This window comes from Ananas comosus, unplaced genomic scaffold (genome assembly GCF_001540865.1).
Source record: "Ananas comosus cultivar F153 unplaced genomic scaffold, ASM154086v1, whole genome shotgun sequence".
Taxonomy (NCBI): Eukaryota; Viridiplantae; Streptophyta; class Magnoliopsida; order Poales; family Bromeliaceae; genus Ananas; species Ananas comosus.
The window spans coordinates 14,418-38,553 of record NW_017890539.1 but is presented as its reverse complement, the minus strand read 5'-3'; the positions used below and the strand labels follow the sequence as shown (position 1 = coordinate 38,553).

The 24,136-nt window shown below is 35.0% G+C and overlaps 2 protein-coding genes and 1 long non-coding RNA gene across 8 annotated transcripts; 2 read left to right on the top strand and 1 right to left on the bottom strand.

The window, feature by feature from the left end:
• The first annotated feature begins 1,904 nt into the window (after window positions 1-1,904).
• LOC109703823 (GRF1-interacting factor 1-like) lies at window positions 1,905-23,480 on the top strand. 6 transcript variants are annotated; one of them, XR_002214026.1, is made up of 5 exons: window positions 1,905-3,250; window positions 4,329-4,405; window positions 5,374-5,458; window positions 8,184-8,319; window positions 8,422-8,553. XR_002214026.1 is itself a non-coding variant. In XM_020224542.1 (5 exons), exons 1-4 carry the CDS (start codon window positions 3,164-3,166, stop codon window positions 21,187-21,189), a joined length of 354 nt encoding a protein of 117 aa, XP_020080131.1. In that variant the 5' UTR covers window positions 1,905-3,163; the 3' UTR covers window positions 21,190-21,230; window positions 21,843-23,480. The 6 variants fall into 6 exon arrangements, 4 of the variants coding, with proteins under 4 accessions (XP_020080131.1, XP_020080133.1, XP_020080134.1 ...); XR_002214025.1 differs by having other exon boundaries at window positions 8,172-8,319; XM_020224542.1 differs by lacking the exons at window positions 8,184-8,319; window positions 8,422-8,553 and adding exons at window positions 21,085-21,230; window positions 21,843-23,480.
• Window positions 13,521-16,700, bottom strand: LOC109703824. Its single transcript, XR_002214027.1, has 3 exons — window positions 15,460-16,700; window positions 15,148-15,249; window positions 13,521-14,889 (listed from the first exon to the last, which is right to left on the bottom strand). It is a non-coding gene; the product is annotated as an uncharacterized LOC109703824 (long non-coding RNA).
• LOC109703822 (low-temperature-induced cysteine proteinase-like) lies at window positions 21,975-22,319 on the top strand. The gene has a single exon (XM_020224541.1). The coding sequence runs from the start codon at window positions 21,975-21,977 to the stop codon at window positions 22,317-22,319; it is 345 nt and encodes a 114-aa protein (XP_020080130.1).
• Window positions 23,481-24,136: the final 656 nt, after the last annotated feature.

Genomic DNA, 24,136 nt, shown 5'->3' with positions numbered 1-24,136 from the left:
TAAAACAACAATCAAATAAGTATTTATGGTAATGGATCTAACACGTTTTTTTGTTTCTTCCCTGTCTAGTGGTATCATGTTTAGCCGACCGTGACATGAGATAAATAATACTATCCTAGTAGTGAAGAGAAATAGATATATCTTCAATGGCAATAATATTCAACTGGCTGTTGTTACAATGGTTAGAACTCAAAATCACCAACTCCAATTTTTTATGATCCATCATTTTCACCAACTTCGGAGCCTCTCAAGACACCATTGAGGAACTCATCATTCCACAACCATTACTATCGCCAACATCACCAGCAAAGGAGCTTATTCTACTGTAAATCAAGCTTCAAAAGATGTTGGAAATCCGGTACTCATTCCGGCAATCCATTTTGAGACCGACTGCTGTTGATTTGGTACCAGTTGTTAGGATTTCACAACAAAAGTATTAAATCGAATTTTTACCATAAATTCATTTTTTCAGCAAAAAACTATTGCTGGCACAACCACAAAGAAAGAAAACAAATTAAACAAAAAATACGAATAAAATAAAATTCATTGAGTAAAAAAAAATTACATATAACTTCTCTTTTACATAAAATAACTAGATTTTCACCCGTGCGATGCACGGCTAATATAATAATATAGAATAATAAAAATTATTATGTGATGATAACAAAAAGATTTTCTAATTAATTTTATTTTTTTTTAACAAATAAAAATATACTATCAATCTTAATTATAGTACATATTAAAGTACACAAGCTAAAGAAAAAAAAATTTGGACCAAAGTAAATATTCAACTAAAATGCAAAATTCAATCCTGCTCTATTATCTATGAATTGGTGTGCAAAATAATTTACATTTACATATTGATTTGCGAAATAAAATAATAACTAAAATTAATATGAAAAATTACAAATGACATTAATATTTAAGCATATAATGAGATCAACTAAACTTTCATATTTGAAGATAGAAAGTTACAGGAGTGACAGTAGGGAAAAAAATTACGAAATAAAAATTACAGGAGTGATAGTAGGAAAATAATATGTTCTATTTTAAAGCATCAATATTTAAGAGCGAAGAAAATTACAGGAGTGATGTGAGTTTTAAATTTTTTCCTCTTTCCAAAACTGTCTCTATCTTTTTTTGCTAATATTTTTATGTACAGATATTTTCAACCAATCATTTCAAATAATTAACTAAGTAATAATTTATTCCCAAATAAAGATAAATACTTTCCTTCTCACGCGTAATATCCGTACCGTCAATTCTTTCACAACATAATATCCGTAAATTTCTCAAATATCTCACATAAGGTTCATTAAGGGTTTTACTTTAGTATATATATAGTAATAGATAGATAGATTTCCTTAAAAATTTAATTTTATTTTTCCTAAAGTAGTCATATTTCCTAAAATAGTAATATCCGCACAACATAATTATAGGTGACTTTGAAATATTCCATAAAGTAGAAAATCTATATTTGAGCTTGACACGTAGATTTTCTATATAGTAAAAGATATTATTTTCTTAAAAAATCTATTTTTTTTCTAAAATAAAAAATTCATATTTGAGCTTGACACGTGGCAAACATATAGAGCGCCACGTGTCAACTTCTCACATAGGGTTCATTAAGGGTTCTTTCCGCACAACATAATTATAGGTGACTTTGAAATATTCCATAAAGTAGAAAATCTATATTTGAGCTTGACACGTAGATTTTCTATATAGTAAAAAATATTATTTTCTTAAAAAATCTATTTTTTTTTCTAAAATAAAAAATTCATATTTGAACTTGACACGTGGCAAACATATGGAGCGCCACGTGTCAACTTCTCACATAGGGTCCATTAAGGGTTCTTTTTTAGTATATAGTAATAGATTTTAACCCAAACTCTCTTTCTAAATTTCTCTCCCCTCTTTCTCTTCTTCTATAAATTCCTTTCATTTTTCTGTAATGACCCCGGACAATCCGCAACCCGCCGATAATGATAACTCGCTGAGGCGTGGATGGCGGAGAGGATGATGGTGGTTTCCGGCAGCGAATCCGATGTAACCGAGGTAAGAAAAGGTAAGAGATAGAGATAGTGACAGAGATAGGGTTGAGGATAGGGGGAGAAGAGAATTGGGGATTAGAGGTAGAGAAGAGATAAGATTAGGATAAGAAATTGGGATAGAGATTAGAGTTAGAAAAAGAGAGATTTGAGAGAAGAGGAGCATGAAGAAGATGAGAGATTGGGTAAGAAACAGATTCAATATTCCATTGATGTCCTCGCTGTTACATCCTTGTACCGAAAAGAAATTAAACTATCCTAGGAGGGCTTCCACAGCAAATTGTAAAAAAGGGAACTGTGGGCCTTCTGGGTTGAATTCAGATGGTTTATGGGCCTCAGAGCTTCACTGGTCCATGAGCCTCTTGTAACCGGGGAATGAAAACCGGGTCGTCCTCCCCGTCTGATCCTCAGGTGAGCGGATACTGGGTCCGCGTTTCATGCCCGATCCGAAAATCCGACTGCCCGATCCATCAGTTGAGTGGTAACCGGGTAAGTGGGTTTCGGTCCTCTCTTCTTCGCACTATCCACAGCCCGGCGGTTCTTGGCTCCGCGTTTTGCCTCCGCTCCGAGATCCTGAAGCTTCGACCCGCAGGAGCTTGAGTACTTCCTTCTTCCCGGAATACGTAGATTCTGTCGGAGCCTTTCCTACCCCCTCGGTCCTTCCTCTGCTCTCTCTCTCCGCTCCGAAAATGCCCTAGCTCCGTCGATCCGCCGGAGTTCCATCCGACAACCCTCGCCGAATCGTTCCGCCAAGCTCGCCCTTCTTCAACTGCTGCAGCCGCTTATCTCTGCTCTACTGTGTAAAGTTGACATTTTTTTGCTAACTTCCCCTGTTAACTACTACTTCTATCATTTATTCTTCAGGGTTGTTACACTTTCTCTCTTTTTCTATAAATTCTAGAAGATTTTTCTCTTTTCTCTCACACATGCATTCTCGCACAAGTTGCATACGGCTGGCCTAGTCTTCCCCCTGGTACGGACACCACAAAGGCTTCAGCCGTACATCACCTCTTGGGAGCACTACAACGTTGTAGTGCTCCCAAGAGAGAGAGAGAGAGAGAGAGAGAGAGAGAGAGAGAGTTATTGGTGGTGTTGGTGAGGAGGAGAAAAAGAGAATGCAGCAGCATCTCATGCAGATGAACCAGAACATGATGGGGGGCTATGCTTCCCCTACCACTGTCACCACTGATCTCATACAGCAGGTGTTCCTCTTCTCTTTTTATCCTATTTTTTTACTTAAAACTCTCCTCTTTTTTTTTTTTTTTTTTTTATTTTTTTATTTGGGCCCCCCATTGCTGTCTTCTGATTGTTTTGACAAGTTCAAATGAGTTCTTTTCATCTAACTATATTTAATACTGTTAAGAATATTTCTTAACCTGTTCTCTTTTTTTTTTTTTTTTTTTTTTTTTTTTTTTTTAAATTCCATTATCATATCAATGACCACAAAAGTGTGCTTTGGGTCTTCTTTTCTATTGAGTTGATCTTTGGTGTCTTCTATGTGGTCAGTGGGTTTTATACTCATATCCATCTTAATCCTGTCTCCATGTGTTCTCAGAATTTTTTTTTTTTTTTTTTGAATGCACTCTATGGAATTTGAAAGTATTTATCTTTCCTATGTAATATGTATGAGCCAATTCTTTTAGATTTATGTGACTTTATATCTTTGTCACTCTATATAAACTACCTCTTATATATTTATTAAAAATTAGGAAATGTTAGAGGTAGTGTGTTTAAGGGGATCTGACTATTCCTGAACCATTTCCTATCGACAATTTTATTTTGTTTTCTAACAAAATCACAAATTTGGAACTATTTTCCAACCTTTGATTGCTCACAGAAAAGTCTGCTGAATGTACAGAGTAGTGTCAGTTATCAAATTCCTGGTACTTTGACAATCACCTTGCAATTTACATTGAACAATTCTGATATTGCCGTCTTTTAGAAACTAAGCCATAGATTTTGCACTTTTGGGAACGATTTCGACCCTTCAAGCTTATCGACAAAACTATTTCTTCCAAATCGTAATCACTTTATGTAGCAAGACTACTAATTTATGATCATGTACAATCGAAATCACTCCAATTGAAGCATAAATAGTACAAGCTATCTGCCTATGCAGTGTATGATTTCATGATTGTTATATTGTTCAATTAGAGTTATGCATACCTGTTTATGTCCTGGGTTGCGTTTTAGTCCTCGAAGTTCTCAATCCTTGTTTATGATTCATTGACTCTCTCTTTAAGTTTTGCTATAGCATGCTTCTTGTTTCATTTTCTACAGTACTTAGATCAGAACAAACAGTTGATTCTCGCCATTCTTGATAACCAGAACACTGGGAAAGTGGAGGAGTGTGCTCGGTGAGTCATATCTCTCATATTAGTCGATTTGACCCAAAAAATAGCAACGGTGAAATTGATTGATAAGTTTTTGTACTGCTTTTTCAATTGCATTTGAATGCTCCATGGTCTTTTATATGTGGTTATCTTCATGCACGTAATATATTCTTAAATACCCCGGACATTTGATTACTTATGTTTATAAGTTACCACTAAGATATCTCAAGCAAGCAAACCATCATGGTATTGTTAAAGAAGAAACTTTTACATCTCCAGGGTTTTCTAAAGGTAAAGTAGTACTGCATATAAAACACTAGATTCTGTCAATTGGCCATTTCTTTATTTCTAAGAAAATGGAGAAAGTTTTTAGTTGCAGAACTAATTAAATCAGGGATTCCGACATTGTGGCCTTTGTTCATAAAAAAACTGAACACTTCCGCTAATGTTAATCACTCGATTTATTCTTTTGGTGACTCTATACATTGGACGAGTGCTAATTTTATTGAATAAATGCAAGCAACATAATTGTATTCTATCAATATATGATTCCCTTTATTTCTGCATATTTAAATGCTGGAAAAATCTATTAATATTTTAATCCGAGTGGTAGTAGTGGCATGTCTTGTTCCCAGATGATGTTCTTTGTAATCCGTTATAAAATCAACAAATTTTAACCAAACATTTGGCCTGCATTTGGGTGAAAACCAATTATATTTGCTTAATTGTTGCTAGATATCTTTTAGTACAACCGAACTTATTTAAAATCATTAATAGAATCTGATGTGACGAAAAGTACTCCATATTATCGAGAATGGTTTGCAACAATATCACAGAACTGCTTCTATGTGAACATTACTTGGACAGTGACAATTCACACAATTTAGTGGAATTAACATTAACAATATGCAGAATTGAAGTTGCACAAAAACAGCATAATTTTCATCAATTCTTCAAAGAAAATATTGTAACTACATAAAATTCCTTTGCAGAAATCAAGCTAAGCTTCAACATAACCTCATGTATCTCGCCGCCATTGCTGACAGTCAACCTCCTCAAGCATCAGCCATGGCTCAGGTAAAATTCCCTCAAATCATCTTAAATGTTTCTTTTTCGTTTTTTATTTAGTACCTATAAAGTGTAATAAACTCAACTCATATAATTCGGTAACTCCTCAAGCATCAGCTATTAATGAAGATTATATAATAATATGCCGACTTTGAATTACATCACTATATTATGCTAAAAATTTGATGGCTAACTTCACAGTTGCCAATCTTCTCGATTTGTCGAGCTTTTTTGAAATCATAACGATTTCTTCGCTCGAACCTTCTTCGCCATCTTCACTCTTGGAAGCAATGACTCCCTTAAGTGCAAGGCTTTTCTTTTTCTCGGGAGCCGCTTCGTTGTCATATTCTTTGAGGCGTTGTTCATGCGCCATGAGTGATCCAACAAGTTCAGGACAATGCATTATAAGTCACATGATGTAGCCAAGAAATCAATTACGATTTAAATTTATTTTTAAATTTTTACCAACTAGACCTAGGACTTTTTAATATAAAAAGGGCTAAAGCTCATATAGAGAGAGTTTTGGTTAATAAAAACTTTATTAAGATCTATATGATATTTTTAATCATATGTGTGGGCCTTATCCTAGTCCCTTATTCTTCTTTTCCTTCGTTCTTCCCTTTATTCTTCCTTTTTTAACTCTTTCTTCCACTGCTATAGTATCCTCAACTACGGCACCAGCTATAATATTTGTTACAGTATTTTACACTTTTCAGCCCATATTAGTTGCTCTCATAGCATCAAAAGCTTATTTTTATTTTCATTCTGCATTAGGTATAGATTATGTGGAATAATATTCTTGATAACCTTATGGAAAAAAGGTTTTATTTATCACTTCCTGTTAAGTAAAATGAATAACTGTTTATTTCTAAGAATTTAAGCTGATAGAGAACGATCTATTCTCTATTAATTTAAAATTTTGGAGATAAATAGTTATTTATTATTATTTAACACTTGCAGCCTGCGATTGATTTCTCAAATACTCCCTTGAAAGTTTATAATATAATGTTCTCCTAAACATTAAAAATTATATTAAGAAAATTCTTGCAGACAACATTCGGTCAAAAACAGGCTGACAAATTAGAAATGGTATTTATCCCCAATAGCGTTCATTTATTTAACTTGTTTTTTTTTATCAAACTGATAAAACGTCAACACTTTTTCTATATTCTAGTTATGGGATGAATCAAAACATCAGCAATCAATCTAGAGATTTGTATCCAGGAAGCAACTAAGCATTTTTCTAATTCTTTTAAGAGTCTCTTGATTGCACTTATTACTGTATTGTTTGGGTTGTTTTTGGTTAACACTTTTGCCACCTGTCGGCAGTCATTGTGAGGAGATATAACATTTTACTACCTTTATTCCACCAATGAACGACAAAGACAATTAACTTATATTCCATAGTCAATATTAAAATTAATTAAATTTTAAACTTTTTGAGGATATTTTTGAATGGTAATGATATTGTCCTCTATCTCTTAAACCAGACAATAATAATAGTCATTAGGTTTTTGCTTTCTCGAAAAAAATGTGCAAAACTATTATTGAAATTTTTTTTTCATAAAATATATTATTTTTTTCAAAATTTTTATTTTTTAGATAAAAAAATGTAGAAAATAAAACCACAATTTTTGTCATAAAATTTGAAAAAAAATTTCAAAAATATTTATTTTTTCTATATAATAAGCTAAAAAAATATTTCTTTCAATCAAAAAACTATTTTATATATATTTTCTAGAAAACCAAATACCTTAAAATACTTTTCTAGTGAAAAAAATCCTAAAAATTATTTTTTCAATTTAACATACTATTTTTAAATATTATGTTTATATTTTTTTATATAATTTTTGAATTTTAGACGTCGCTCTCACAATTGCCCTGGTGGGCAAAACCGTTGTTCTACCAAAAGTACCCTGTCGTAGGCTTAGCTGGGAGTAGTTATTGCGTGGGTCGGATGCATTCTACCGGTGCACAGTGCTCATCCATTCCCGCTTGCATCACGCTGACTATAGGACTCCTAGTTACGTTCTTTATCCAAATTAAAATATGGACGGTAAGGATTGAATCTAAGTCTCTACAATGTGATGGAGTGTGTGGGTGCATGGAGTTACGTTTGCACCAGCCATAGTAGGCTTTAATTTTTTGATTGTAGTGGCTAGAGGGTGGTGGCTAGAGCTAGAGGGTGGTGGCCAGAGGGCAGGCCAGAGCTGCTTAGAATGTTCTAGGCAAAATTTCATACATGCCCTTCCTGCAAAACAGATATTTTATCAATAACACACTAAAAATCAAAATTTTGTCTATTAAAATTAAATTATTTTAGTTATTTTAGCTGAAAAGTTGTGTTAAATTTAATTTTTTTTTTACTAAATTGCTTAATTTTTAGAAACTAAAAGTTAAGAGATCTTAATTAAAAACTGTAAAGTTAAAATAATTATTTTAAAATAGCTGAGGGATATTCGATACAGTTTAAGGTCCCAAGTAGTATCAAAAAATTAGGGATAAATTCGTAATTCTATTACTTAACCTGTTATTTAATCAGAGTAAACTGACATTATTTTAACATTAACATTAGTGATATTTATAATATTTTTTTATATTTTTAAGGATACGCATAATATTTTAATTTTTGTAGGAGTATTTATGAAATTTATAAATTTTAGGGGGTTACCGACGAAATTGCCCACTATTCTAACACGTTTCACCGTTATGATTGTTGCTGAGTGCCTTAAAGGAAAAGGAAAATTTGTTGCTATATAGGGATGAACAATCCCATGCTCGATGCCCATGCTTGTAGAACACCGGCAGCACAACTTCACCGACGCCGCGTACAGGAGAGATCCACCGACTCCTCCATCATGAACCCTCAGGTTCATCCCCTCTTCCTCCTTTCTCCTTCCACCTCCTCCACCACCCCCACCACCATCGCCATTACCAACACCATTGGCGCTAACCCCTCGATTTGCTTGCAGCCGGGGACTTACGTTGCGGCTGGGAGCTGGAGCACAACTTCATAGGCACAGGAGATCGAGCACAACTTCACTATCCTTGGGACCGCCGCGCACAGGAAAGATCCACTGATCTTCTACACCATGAACCCTAAGGGTGCGTTTGGTTCGAGTTATCCTGGCAGGATTACAAGCAATCCTGCCAGGATAACTGTGTTTGGTTAATTCGCTATGTAATCTAGTCGTTAATGTAGCATTACAAATCGAGCAAGATTACATCGAAAATATTAACGGGATGGGGGTCGTGTATCTTGCATTACTGAACCCGTTAATACTACATATTATGTAAAGTGACAATTTTACCCTCCAACAAACCCAAATCTAATTAACAGTATTATTTTCATCTCTCTCTCGCCTTCCTCCCTCTCTCTCGCTTCCCTCCTCTCTCTCTCTCTCTCTCTCTCTCTCGCGCGCACGCGTACGAACACCTATCATCTTCTATTGCGTCGTCCTCCCAGGTAATCATCATGATCTTCTTCCCTCCATTTGTCATTTTCGCAAAAAATAATATTCAAATGACCACAACAAGGATAATTTTGAAAAAAACTATACTTTTATGTCAGGATTACTAAATTTTAAAAACTGAACCAAACGTATTAATGCTATAAACAGTGTAATCTAGTATTACATTACTGCATTAAACCAAACGCGTTAATACGGCATCAGTAGTAATCTTACGTCGAAATCCAAGATGCCTGGATATGTCGAGATACTTTCGTAATATACAGTAAACTCGAAGCCAAACGGGCCCTAAGGTTCTCTCCTCCTCTTCTCCTGGGTCAGCCACGCTCACCACCATCGCGCATCATCTAACCACCCATTGCGCTAACCCCTCTATGTTGCTTGCAGCCCGGGACGTGTACGTTGCAGCTGGGAGCTCGAGCATACTTCACCGGCAGCGGAGGTGGAGCACAACTTCACTGGTACGGGGGCGCCGCGCAACAGGAAAGATCCAGCTGACTTCTCCACCGGATGGAACCCTAAGGTCATTCTCCTCTTCCTCCTCCTCCTTTCCTCCTGCCTGCCCACCTCCTCAACCACTATCGCCATCCCTAACACCATTGCGCTAACCCCTCTATTTGCTTGCAAGCCCGGACTTACGTTGCCAGCTGGAGAGCTCGAGCATAAACTTCACCCGGGCAGCGGAATCGAGACACAACTTCACTGGCACGGGGGGCCGCCGGGTGTACGGAAAGATCACCGATCTTCTCACCATGAATCCTAAGGTTTCATCTCCTCCTCATCTTTCTTCCGTCGGCGTTGGTCCACCTTCTCCACCACCATTCACCGATACAATACCATTGGCGCGTAACCCTCTATTTGCTTGCAGCCGGGACTGTACGTTGCGCTGGGGGAGTTGGAGCATAAACTTCACCGGCCACAGGAGATCGAGCACAATTTCCACGTATCGCATTGGGCCGCCGCGCACAGGGAAAGATCCACGAAGTCTTCTACACCATGAACCCTAAGGTTCATTTCCTCCTTCCCGCTCCTCCTCCTCCTAGTCCACCTCTTCCACTACCCCACCACCACCACCACCCACCACCAACACCATTAGCACTGACCACTCTATCTGCTTGCAGTCGGGAACTTACATTGCATCTGGGAGCTCGGGAATAACTTCGCTGGCACTGTGGCTCTAGCATAACTTCACCGGCATTGCAGTGGCCGCCTCCGCTGAGATGAATGCTAAGGTACTAGTAAAATCCATGGAAGTCCTCCAAGTTGAACCCTAAGGTCAAGGAATGTGGCTCCGATTCATCTGATCAGAGTTACAATATTCCTTGATCTCCTCCTCCTCACAAACACCATTAGATTAACCTACTAATTATCATTTTTCTCTGTCTACATGCAGCTGGGAGCTAACGGCGACCCCAACTTCATTGGCATGGCAGCCGCCTCCATCAAGATGAACACTAAGGTGGTACTGGAGAAATCCAACGAACATCTCTTATCGGTAATTTTCATCCTAATCTTATTAGAAATTAATCTGCAAAATTGGCACACGTATGATAGATCGATCATATTCTTGCATAAACTATCCAACACTACAACAAAACTAAGTTTTAGTGGTAGGGTTGGCAAATGAGCGAACCGGCTCGCGTTTGACTCGATATTTGTCTCGCTCGAGCTTGACTTGAAATTAAATGAGCCGAGTTTGAACAAAAAAAAAAAGCTCGAAATTCATTTCAACCCGAGCTTGAGTATTACTCAGCTTGCTCGAATTAGGCTCGAAAAGCTCGAATATATATATATATATATATAGAGAGAGAGAGAGAGAGAGAGAGAGAGAGAGAGAGCGAGGCTGGTATACTATCGGTAGCACGGAGGGCCTTTGTGCTACCAAGTTGTTTTCAATGATGCGTCTTCCAAATCGACGATCAGCTCTGATAGGCTTGATCTACACTATTAAAAGTATTTAGAAACTGAATTTCATAATTTTTCGACATCATTTGGCTAGTGATCAAAAGGTCTCAAAATTGATAATTTTAATGGTAGATTTGATGCGTTTGTGAATTTAACGGTATAAAACAATCCAAATTTGATGAAATTTTCTATAGAAAATTCTTTTCACTATTTAGAGTAAGATCAGTATATCTGATCTTAAATTCAAGTCTTTTATCATCATTTTTTATGTGATTTTTATTTTTAGGCATTTATTTTTAGACTACTCGTTTGATAGGTAAATAATGCCGAAAAATTATGAAATTTAGTTTCCAAATACTTTCAATAGTGTAGATCAAGTCTAACGGAGCCAATCGTCGATTTGGAAGTCGCATCATTGAAAACAACTTGGTAGCACGGAGGCCTCCGTGCTACCGTTAGTATACGAGTTATATATATATATATATATATCCATTTACAGTATTTGTCAACAAAAAATATATATCCATTTACAGTATCTGTCAACAAAAAATGATGCCAAAAAAATATGCATAGACATATATAAAATAGAAAATTATCATCTATTTTAAACATATATAAAATAGACATTTTACATCTATTTTAGACATATCTATTTTAGATGCATCTATTTTAGACATATCTATTTTAGATACATCTATTTTAGACATATCTATTTACACATATCTAAATACACATGAATTTAAATTTACATCACATGTGATGTTTCGCCGATTGAGAACAGTCAGGGTAGGGAGGACCGAATGGTCCCCCCACCGGGGTAGCTTCGCCGATTGAGATACTAGGCACGCCGATTGAAAACAAATAGGTTGCCTTTAGAACTACAGCAAAACAGGTTGGTCGTGTCAGAGTATGGTGTTTGGGTACGGGGTGTTCCACCTGCTGCTGTTTGTCTTTGGAAAGGGTGCAAATGGTTTATGTTAAGACTTTAAACTAACCCTTAAAGCTTTAAATATTCTGATACAAGAGTTAAATAAATTATAAGGTAGGGGGAATATAAGAATCCTTTTGGTAAGTAATAAACCTTATATCTAATCACCACATAGAATAATAGACATAATTCATAGGTAGGATAGAACTTCATACTAAGATCCTCAATTTTGATTTGTAAATTTTACAGAAAATTGAAACTGTTAACAGTTTCAATTTCTGTAAATTTACAAATCCAAATTGAGGATCTTAGTATGAAGTTCTATCTTACTATGAATTATATCTATATTCTATGTGGTGATTAGATATAAGGTTTATTACTTACAAAAAGGATTCTTATATTCCCTACTTATTTTGTTTAATTTATTTAACTCTTGAGAATATTTAAAGCTTAAGGGTTAGTTTAAAGTTTAACATAAACCATTGCACCCTTTCACAAAGACAACAGCAGCAGGTGGAACACCCGTACCAAACACATACTCTGACCGACCAACTGTTTTGCTGTAGTTCTAAAGGCAACCTATTTGTTTTCAATCGCCAACAAGCCTATATATCTCACACAATCGGCGAAGCCTACCCCGGTGGGGGACCATTCGGTCTCCCTCACCTGACTGTTCTCAATCGGCGAAGCCTCACAATATAGAACTAGGCTGGAATACTATTAATAGCACCAATGACTTGGTGCTATTAAGTTTTCCGCCCTTAGATTAAAAGGTGTGCGGTTAGGATGATGTGGGTCCCTTAGGGTTGAGTGGGTGGTTGGTTGAATAGTATGATCGAACGGTTGAAAATGATAAAAGAGTAAATCTAACGGCAGAAAACTTGATAGCACCAAATGTTTCGTGCTATTGATAGCATCCCAGCCGGACTCATTAAAAAATATATAAATATAATATATTTTAATTATATATAGGCTGAGTGAGTAACCTGAGTTATAGTTAAAATTGGGCAATGTTGTTGGTCTATAAAAACAAACCCAATAGACAAACAAAAGGGGAAAATTTTACTAAATTTATACTCTCTCCCTTTCTTTATTTCTTTCACAAAGTTCTAAATTTTCAATCTCTTTCTCTCTCTTTCTCTCTCTCTCTCTCTCTCTCTTTTTCTCTGTCTCTTACCCTAAGTTACCAAGCCTGAAACCCTCTAAGTTACCAAGCAGCAGCACGCGCCTGTCGTTGCCTACCTTGCCATTAATTGTTTGCTTGAGAAAATATACTGAATATTTTTAAAGTAAAAAATTATTGTTTATATAAAATTTTAATTTTAGTTATATATGATTGGATAGTTTAATCCAATATTTACGTATATAATTTATTTATTTTTTGGCCGCATAAATGAAAAGGAATAATATGAAAATTGAAGTCAGAAGAGAAGACATGTGAGGCTGAAAAAAATTAGATATTCAACTCATAAGCTATTTTTCTTCATATTATAATACCTTATTTTATATAATTATTTTGTACTTTGAACTATTAGATATTTTTTTGTATCAAATTGTAGATAATGTTCTATACAAATTAAACTATTGATCGTACAATGTTGAGAATTAAGCGGCTAGTTTAGGGCTTGAGCTCGCTCGACTCGAAATTAGGCTCGCTCGAGCTTGGCTCAAAATAATTTCAAACCAAGCTTGAGCTTAAATTTAGGCTCGAAATTAATTTCAAGCCGAATTTGAGCCGAGGTAAGCTCGCTTGAGTTCGGCTCGTTTCCACCCTTATTTAGTGGTGATTATTTTTTAAAATCCCGACAATTATAACTGTCGCTAAATAGTTTAGTGACAATTATAGTAATTGCCACTAATAGTGTGGTCAGTAAAAGTTATTATGACATTTGTTTGACAACAAATGCCACTAAATCCTACCCAATAACAACAATTATAAATGACATCATAATTAATTATAATTGCTACTCAAAGTATACTAAATAATTACTAAATAAGACTTACAGCGGCAATTGCAATATATATTAAAACACTTGATCGACAATTAAATATTTCAATAAATTGAAATTAGAAAACATTCATTACCAAAACGTAATCTTAATTTGCGACAAATCACAGTTTCAATATTAAAAATATATTTCATACATGAGTTTCAACTACAAAATGCTTATTTGAATTTTCAGTGAAACAATAACAAATTCTAAATGTCGTTAAACATTTATTATCTCAAAAAAATCCCAAATTCTAAGAGCTCAAGCTATTATTATTTTACTTCGAAAGCTGCAGGTTTGACGTAGCTTTGGCTGTAGATCTAACATAGCAAAGCGACATCCTGCAAAAAGTAAACCGCTTTCAGTAAGCTGGCAATACAGAGGATGAGCTGAGGCATTGATACTATTTTTGTAACAAATATATAGTGAATAGGAACTATATAGCTAAGTAAACAAAATAGACAACTTCAACACACATGTCAAAAGAGAACAATAAAGTGAATATACAAATGTGTCATGTTAAGTGCAATCCCCTGAATCTCAGGATGTTCCTCAAACCAATCATATACTTTATTGAGATAGGTAACCCAAAAGAACTCCCCCTCTGAGAACCGTATATGAGAATTTCATCTCGTACGGCTAAAGTGGAAACACACAAATACTGATTTCAACGAATATATAATAGAAAGTTCAAAACTTCACTAGCCGCTTGATTCGATTTGCCTCAAAGATACGAAGTAACAAAAATCCGAAAAATAGTATAACTGCATACCTTCCTGGGCATCGAATATGAAATAGGGGCTTAGATGGTAAGCCGCTATTACAATCTTGGGCAGATCCCTGGCCTATACATTGTAAGCAATCTGTTTACTTCAAACACAGAAATGTGGGGAAAAAAGAGACAAATTCAAATATCTTCTTCTTTAGTAAGATCATTGTAAAAGTTTTGTTAATTGAATCGAATTAAACTGTCTAGAAAATTAAATCGGAATAAGGTATGGACATAGTTAAAATGACATGAATATTTGGCATGATGTGTTGAAGGAAACTTACAACCTTTGTGTGAACAATTCTAGGGGAAACACAAAGTACATTAATACCGGCTTCAGCATGAATTCTCTTATAAAGGATGCTGCTGAACTTTACCTGATATCATCATCGTCACCAAATTAGAGTCGAGAATGTAAAGGAAGATTATAATGCTTGCTCTATTATTTTTTTTTTCCCCCGAAGATAAAAGAAAATAAGGACTCTAAGAAAATAAATGAACATAAGAACTTAGATAAAGAAAACTGTAAGAAGAATAATCAGAAATCGTGGATCCAAGTGAAGAGGATATGCGTAAGAAAATAGTAACGTTTCAAAGAAAAATTCAACAGCCACCAACTGGTGAGACCTCAACACCTGTGCCAATTTGCTATTTGAATATCCCCATAAACTTGTGTATTTCTTTTTCCCAGATGTCATGTTCATGTCTTCCGTGTCAACAAAACCTACATAATGCATCTAAAGAGAAAGGCCAGTCAACAAAGGGAACCAAAAATCATTTGAGAGTAAAGATATAGGCATAGTATATATACAATTAATAAAAGCTGGCTTGCATATAAATCATATTAACTCCATAATGATTCAAAAAATAAAATAAAATAAACAGTAGTGGTGAACTGAAATGCAAATTTCAAATAAACGAAATAGCATAGCCAATGAAGAACTTACAATGGAGTTAACATTTATAATTCTACTGGGAGAGCCTCGAAGAAGGGAAGGCAAAAGCAACATTGATAGTAACGCTGGGGCCAGATGGTTCACTTGTAAGTGTTTTTTGTAGCCATCCTTTGAAAACCGTTGTTGCTCTATATGAAAGTAAGATGAGATTTAGTTGCACTGAGAAATATTACAAACAAGAGAGATGCATTGTGTTATCAGATGGTAAGGCAAGATAATTGAAACTTAATAAGCGACATACAGATTCTATACTTAGTAGAGTAAACTGAATAAAGTTCTTTCAACAAATGCTGGCCTAGAACTACATAGAACATGACTAAGTAACCCAAACAAAGGCAGGTAATCTTAATATTTTAGTTTGTTGTGACATACATTGCAACAGAATAAAAGTATAAGTCACTAATTGTGCATAAAGACCAATGCTAATTTGATTATTTAATGTTTCGAGTAACAATTTAGAGGGGAAAAAAAGGTGAAAAACAGAATTGGACACAAGAAGTACTAATAGTTTTCCCAACACAAAGAGAGGCTGATTTCTCAACAGTAAAATGATAGTTAGTATTCGTGCAAAACTTTTGAAATACCCCTGCAAAGTTAGTATTCATGTCCATACCTTGAAAAGCCTTGTTTATTTGCATATGTACCGAAGAGGGATACCTCACGTTGCAAATAAGCAAGGTTTTTTAGGTATAAACACACAAATAGTGACTCTGCAAAAATATTTGCGTACTTGTGCATATTTGCAGGCAAAAGATCCTATTTCTTTTCTTAAACATCCAAATGGTTTCGTTGCATTTTCAAGTGGCTTCATGCATGGGTTATGTGGTAGGCTCTGTTCAACTGATAATTTATGTATTATTTGAGCTTGCACATATAATCGAGTGTAAGACTGCATAATCCTTTCATCTACGCAACAAATGACAAGTCATTCGATCAGCTAAACATAAAATTGAATTACAGAAATGTAGATGAAAACCTATCCTTAGAATAATGTTATTCTTGTTAGTTTAAGAAAACTTACAATAAAAGAGCACAGGCAGCCTCTTTACACTTAGAAACTCGAGTGTTATAACCCCGTTTCTTGGGTAGATTGTGCTGAAGCCCTGAAAATGCCAACAAAATTTTGAACACTAGTTGTCCTCCCTCAGGTTGCCGATTTTTATTCAACTTTGAGAAGTAAACATAGGAGGGTGTTATAGTCAATTCACACAAAACAAAAATATGAATCATATGTTAATCTAATCAATTAGCAACAATAGAAACAGAAAATTAACTAACGGGGGGGAAGAAAAAAAAATACTTATGACCGAAAAGAGAAATGAAATATAGTCTAAAGAAATGAGTAGAGAATGAAACATTAGAGCATGTATTTTGAGCACTTAAATTATTACCTTGCAATCCATAAAAGTAAGATAACCAGACCGTGAAAGCAAAATAGCTGATGGATCCAGAATACCATTTCTAAGGCCCAAGTACTTATTTTCGATCATCCTGAAATAATCAAAGTTGGCAAGGCCGAACATCTTTGGGGCCCTGATCAACAAATTACAATACAAGAAACACTACAAAGCCTTTTACTTATAGTTGATGAGCACTAGCAAATTAAAGATAGCTTACTAGCACCCAAGACGAAGCAAAATGCGCCAAATCCAAGAATACCCAACAAATGAGTCACCTGAAAATTTGAATCACATCATCGAAAAGAAACTCAGTTTAGTGCAAAATCAAATAATTTGACAACCAAATTCATTTGTTGACGGAGAAATTGTTTTAAAACTCAAAATTAAGAAATTGATATGTAACCATATATCCAAAATGCCCATAGCCATGTCATTAATAGTACTCAAAAGATATGACTCAAAAATTGTCTTAGCACCTCTCCGAAGGATACAAGACATGTGGTAAATGCTAATTTTCACAAATAATGCCATGAATTTAAAACTAGCTTTGATAACATATTACCAAATAATCGATTGAATAGAAAGCGACCAGTAATCTTAGTACTGGATATCTAGGATGGCAAACTGAAGTAGCAACTGTATAATAAGATTCAATGAAGTAACTATTATATGAGTAGAATTAGCTCAGATTTAACATGATTCATATTTGTATGGTGGAAGCAACAGACCTACAAACCAGATGCAACTACTACTCTAATAAAACATGAAGATGTCAATATAGAGTCATGACAATAGCAATCAAGTAAGATCTATGTCGTAATAAAATATGAAGATGTCAATAGGGGAAATTCTAACTAAAGTAGGTAGTGATGAGAATTACTTACGAGACGTGTTTGTATCTGCCACTAGAAACATCATTAACTTTGAGTAAGAAGCAACTAGTTTGTGTGAATAGCAAACAAATGCATATATATCTTTCAGTAGAGATATATATAGCAAACAAATGCATATATGTGTGAATAGCCCAGCTTCAAGTAGAACTAACGATTTCAAGCCATAAAGATGAAGTTGCTCAGGCTGAAGTTCATTTAAGGAATCAAAAGACTCAAGTGGGTTCATTATATTAAGCAAAGTGGAGGGAAAAGGTTCTCAAGTTTGAAAATAGAAGTTGAAAATTGAAAAATCTTTACCAAAGAATCCATGATTTAGATGAGTCTCAAATAAGTTTTGGTTCATGTATCAGAATGCAGAAATAAGCAAGATAAATCAGTTACTAAGTTCCAGTTGTTGACTGTTGACTTGTACTTACCAAGTCCATTTGCATCTGAACCCTTCATGATCCTCAGCCTCCAGCAAGAGTCCATGAACATCCTGAAATTCAAACAATTGAGAAAGAAAATCAGTAATCGAGCATCACTGAAATGCATACTCAAATGCAAACACAATCTGATATTACAAAATGCATATGATGAAAGAACGGACAAATTTACACCAACAAATAACTAGAATGTGTACAATGTCAATCATAATTGTATAACTTTCAAATAATAAATTCCACAATGCAACATCTCATTCAAATAAAAACAGCCAACTCTGTTCACAAATTGACTATATTCTAGATCATTTTGAATGGAGACCCATTTTTGGCCGAATTAATTCGAGAACGCAATAGTAACTGCAAAATGAAACAAAAAAAAGACTAAATTAAATTCAAGAGCATAGAAATATTAGCACAACTCTACGTCCAATTGTTTCAATATAAGTTATCCATACCAAGGATTTAAGTGCCGTAGCACGGGGTTGTGCCGGAAACTTGCCGGCACGGTACGACACAGTGCGTGCCGAGCTGTGCCGATGTGTGCCAGTCAAAACAATTCTTGTGTGTCGACATATGATAGCATGAAATATTTATTTTCTTCAGCAACAAAAAATTCTAACTATTTATTATGCCTTTTTATCACATCTTTTGAACTTTATTGAGGAAATTACTTACTAATTTAAAGAATAGAGGGTTTTGAGATGTATCATCGGTACGGGGCCTGTATCGTGCCAGTATCTTGTTGGCACGGTACGACACGGTCGATACGGCTCGTGCCGACGGGCACTTAAAACCTTGATCCATAGTTTCATACTATATAAATAAGAAATTTTACTAAATTTAGTGACAATTAAGCCAAATTTAGATGATTCGATTCAAATAAGTAAAATAACTCAAGTCACAATACTAAAAATTAAAAATGTGCCAAAAAGCTAAGGAGCACATTACGAAATTGGCTACAGTTGAGGGAGTCTCTTACAACTGCCTTATTCCCTAATAGGAGGACACTTTAGCAAGGCTTCTATAATTAATGCTCTCTCTCCCTGCATGGGTCCTCCTAAGCCACATGAAAACATATACAATGACAATTTCTGCTTTAGCCTCACAAAACATTAGTAGCTTCTTCAATATCAATTTCCCCTTTTCTTTCCTTGTTGTTCTTTCACTTCATTCCTCCACCAATTTCCCTCACTAGCTACTACTATTTATTACACGCCTAGGCTATAGAAAAACTAATGCATCGTATTATCATAGAAAAGTGCCAAAGAAAGGGCAAAGTGATGAATCACATAAACATTGAGAGTTAAATATGGATAATATCAGGGGACTTTCTAGATCTTAGAACCATTCATCTAGGCTCTGATATTATATTTAGAGTTTGAAAAATGTATAGAAATAAAAATCGAAACGTAAGGCTATTTCCCTTAAAATTATAATTTGAAAATAAGGAGAAAAGCACTACTACTGATTTTAATGATCCAAACTCAATGCAACCTGATTGATTTCGTTCATATCAAGAAAAAATATGCAAAATTCAAGTTAATTCGTTTCCCATCAAAAATCAACATTAATCAACAAATTTCCATTCAGTTTACGCAATTTTCCATTCCAATACCTCCTAAGTCATGAGATAAATTAACACCGGAAAAATAATGAAAAGGTAATTAAGTGAGCGATTTCTACATTTACCCACAAAATAACTAGAGATTGTAGACGTTGTCGGCAGCGGTGAAGTGGATGATGCCGGCGATTTGGTGGTGCTCGAGGAAGCTCGAGCTCGGAGAGGAGGGGTGGAGGGTGGGGCGTTCGTGTGAGGTCGACGCAGGGGAGAGGCACGGTTGTGACGCCCCAACTTTCCAGGGGTCACCCATCTTAGGATTACTCCCGTCCTAGCACGCTTAATTCTCTTAACCTCTTGGGCCTAGCCACCACCCAAAATACTTAAGTCGGATTAAGAGTTCTTGTTCTATTATATCTTATATATAGGACTATCTGGGGTCTCACAGCGGTGGAGTGGGATCAATCGGGTTGGTTTGGGTTAGGGTTAGGGTTCTATTAGGGCTCAAAATTAGATATATTTAACATAAAATTATTAGTTGGTAAAAACTATAGTTGAAAATAATTGTCGCTAAAATATAAATTAATAACAAATAATAATGGCCATTTGATAATTGCCGTTATTAAATTATCGTTAAATGTCTATTTTGTTATAGTGGAAGAAATAATTGCTTGCCAAACATATTCTTCAAATGACTATTCAAATCCCCGCACCTTTCCCTGCTTGTAATCGCGGCAGAAAAGGATCCTGGTTAGTGCACCTTGGCCCATTTACTACAAATAGTGTATAAGTTTTTCAACCATAGATTTCTCTCAAGGTCATAGTCCTTCAACATAGCAAACCATTTTTCCTCTATTTTCTCCACCAATCGAGCTTCATAAACACAATCCTTTAATGCTGTAGAGAATTTTGTATACTTGTTGATAATGCAACGGAGGTTGATGTTGGCATATTGAAAAATATGCCAAACACACAAACTATGTTAATTTAGTATTTGGAAGGTCCGTTGCAATTTCTTTGCACATGGCTTTACATTGATCGGAATAGGATGCTTGGTGGACAAACACTTTCGAAAGGTTTGGAAAGCCGTATAAAGGATTTTGTTGTCTTGTCACACAATAAGGCCCACTTCAAATAAAATCGTTTTCTTATGATTATTCACGTCAAGAATTGGTGCAAACAACATGTTATATTTGTTAGTTTCAAAGGCTGTGTTAAAGGATACAACATAACCAAAATGTGCAACAGTGCAAGTCAACAATCACACTTTAGTCAAAAATTTTTATGCTTATCTTCTTTCTGTTTTTTGCACTACATGATGAATTTATTTATTCTTTCAGATGGATGGAGATGGAGGGTTTGCTTTCGTCCAATGGGTACGTGATGTTTGCACCCAAAGAATGGACGACCTACATAATTTCTTCAAAAAGAAAGGCAACTTTTGACTGGAGGGATGCTAGAGTCGTGACTCCCGTCAAAGCCCAAGGTACATGCAGTAAGTTAATTTTATTTTATATATTATAAGACTTGTTATTTTTTAATACCGTTCATTTATTTTTATTCAACGGTTTAGATTTAATTTTTTTTGAAATTGTGACCTGTAATAGCAGATCACTTGGAGAGAGGTAACGGTTACCAAATACCGAAAAAAGGGTATTTTGGTCTTTTAATATATAGATAATTAGTAATTTTATTTCTACTATAAAAAATTTAAATCTCTATTTACTCTTTATTTATGTTTTCTCTCTGTATCTTTCCTCTTCATCCACAGTGGAGATGTAAAGAGATAGGATTCCTAAAATTAATGCCTCAAATTTGGGATTTCAATCAAATCTTAAATTAATGCTTAAATTAGTTGCAAAATTAATGATAAATTTGGGATATTAATCAAATCTTTCTTAAGATTTTGTCTAGTTTAATTACAAACTACCCTTAAATGAAATAACTTTTTAATCTGCTATATAATGAAATAACATTTTTAACCTTCATTAATCAACAGTTAAGATCTTTTATATTTTCTATAAAATAAAGTACCGAATCATTTATCATATTATAAACCATAAAAGTGATAGATTCTAATTTTTTTTTTGAATTATAGATTCTTGTTGGGCCTTTGCTGCTGCTGCAGTATGGGATTAAAAAAGGAGAGTTGCTGAATTTATCAGCACAGCAGTTACTAAATTGCACAAATACTAGTTTCTTACATGGCGGTAGTGAAGAAGGTGAAAACATGTTTGCAGCATTCAGCTATATGTTGGAAAATGGAGGGCTTGCTAGGTGGGAGAACTACCCATACAAAATGCGGAAGGGCCGCTACAATGGTCAACTCGCAAGGCAGCAAGCCGCGCAAATCGATTCGTTTCACATCGAAAACTATGTAATTGAGAATAGATTAAGAGCACTAATTGACAAGCAGCCTGTTGTGGCTCAAGTCTTAGCGAATCGCTCATTTGCCGACTATGATGGAGGATTTTTTGCTGGATATCCTGCTGAAACTACTAATCATGAAGTATTAATAACTGGATATGGAACGGACCCGGAACATAGAGATTATTGGATGATAAAAAATTCCTAGGGCGAAGAATGGGGAGAAGGAGGGTTCATGAGATTGAAACGAGGGGTAGGGGCTTGCGGAATTAATCATCTGATCGGTTTTTCGATTATAAGGTAATTTCTTTTCCACAACAATATTATTAATTTTTAGATTGTTTCGCTTATTCTATTAAATAATAATGTTATTGTTTATATGACAGGGATTTGAAGTTTGTATCCTTTCTATCACATTTGATTTTGTTTTGATCTAAGTTTTATTTTGTTTTGATCTAACCTGCATACTCTTATTCGATATCCAAAGCCAGATGGAGAGATGTCATTTGATGTGCCGACTTCATTATACAGGTTCAGTATTTCAACCATGCTATCTCATTCGCCAATCCTTCTTTATATCTTTACATGTGCTAGTCCAAGTCCAAGATATGGATTTTCTAATTAATGATAGTTTGATGTCTATATAGGATGCAGATATTGATTCTTTCAAATACAAATTATTTCACTACTAAGTTTTTGGCTAATAAAAATATATTGAGTTACTGGAGAATATAAACTTTCTGCTGTGAAACTCAAATGAAACTCTCTCTTCGTCTGGGTAATTATGTTTAGCCATTCATAATTTATGTAATTTTGATATGCATTTTGCAATTTTAATTTTTGTTGTTCCATCGTGATTCTCCTCAATCCATTTGTCTAAGGTGGGAAAACCTTGTGGACTTCTTTTCTTGATGGGGCACGGTAACTCAATATATTTTTTATTAGCCAAAAACTTAGTAGTGAAATAATTTATATTTGAAAAAATCAATATCTGCATCTTATATAGACATCAAACTATCATTAATTAGAAAATCCACATCTTGGACAAGCACATGTAAAGATATAAAGAAGGATTGGCAAATGAGATAGCATGGTTGATATTCTGAACCTGTATAATGAAGTCGGCACATCAAATGACATCTCTCCATCTGGCTTTGGATATCGAATAATAGTATGCAGGTTAGATCAAAACAAAACAAAACCTGTGGGATAAATATATTAGAGAGAGGTGATAGAAAGGATACAAACCTTTGTATAGTTAGATCAAAACAAAATCAAAGGTGATAGAAAGGATACAAACTTCTAATCCCCGTCATATAAACAATAACATTATTATTTAATAGAATAAGCGAAATAATTTTAAAATTAATAATATTGTTGTGGAAAAAAAATTACCTTATAATCGGAAAACCGATCAGATGATTAATTCCGTAAGCCCCTACCCCTCGTTTCAATCTCATGAACCCTCCTTCTCCCCATTCTTCGCCCTAGGAATTTTTTATCATCCAATAATCTCTATGTTCCGGGTCCGTTCCATATCCAGTTATTAATACTTCATGATTAGTAGTTTCAGCAGGATATCCAGCAAAAAATCCTCCATCATAGTCGGCAAATGAGCGATTCGCTAAGACTTGAGCCACAACAGGCTGCTTGTCAATTAGTGCTCTTAATCTATTCTCAATTACATAGTTTTCGATGTGAAACGAATCGATTTGCGCGGCTTGCTGCCTTGCGAGTTGACCATTGTAGCGGCCCTTCCGCATTTTGTATGGGTAGTTCTCCCACCTAGCAAGCCCTCCATTTTCCAACATATAGCTGAATGCTGCAAACATGTTTTCACCTTCTTCACTACCGCCATGTAAGAAACTAGTATTTGTGCAATTTAGTAACTGCTGTGCTGATAAATTCAGCAACTCTCCTTTTTTAATCCCATACTGCAGCAGCAGCAAAGGCCCAACAAGAATCTATAATTCAAAAAAAAAATTAGAATCTATCACTTTTATGGTTTATAATATGATAAATGAT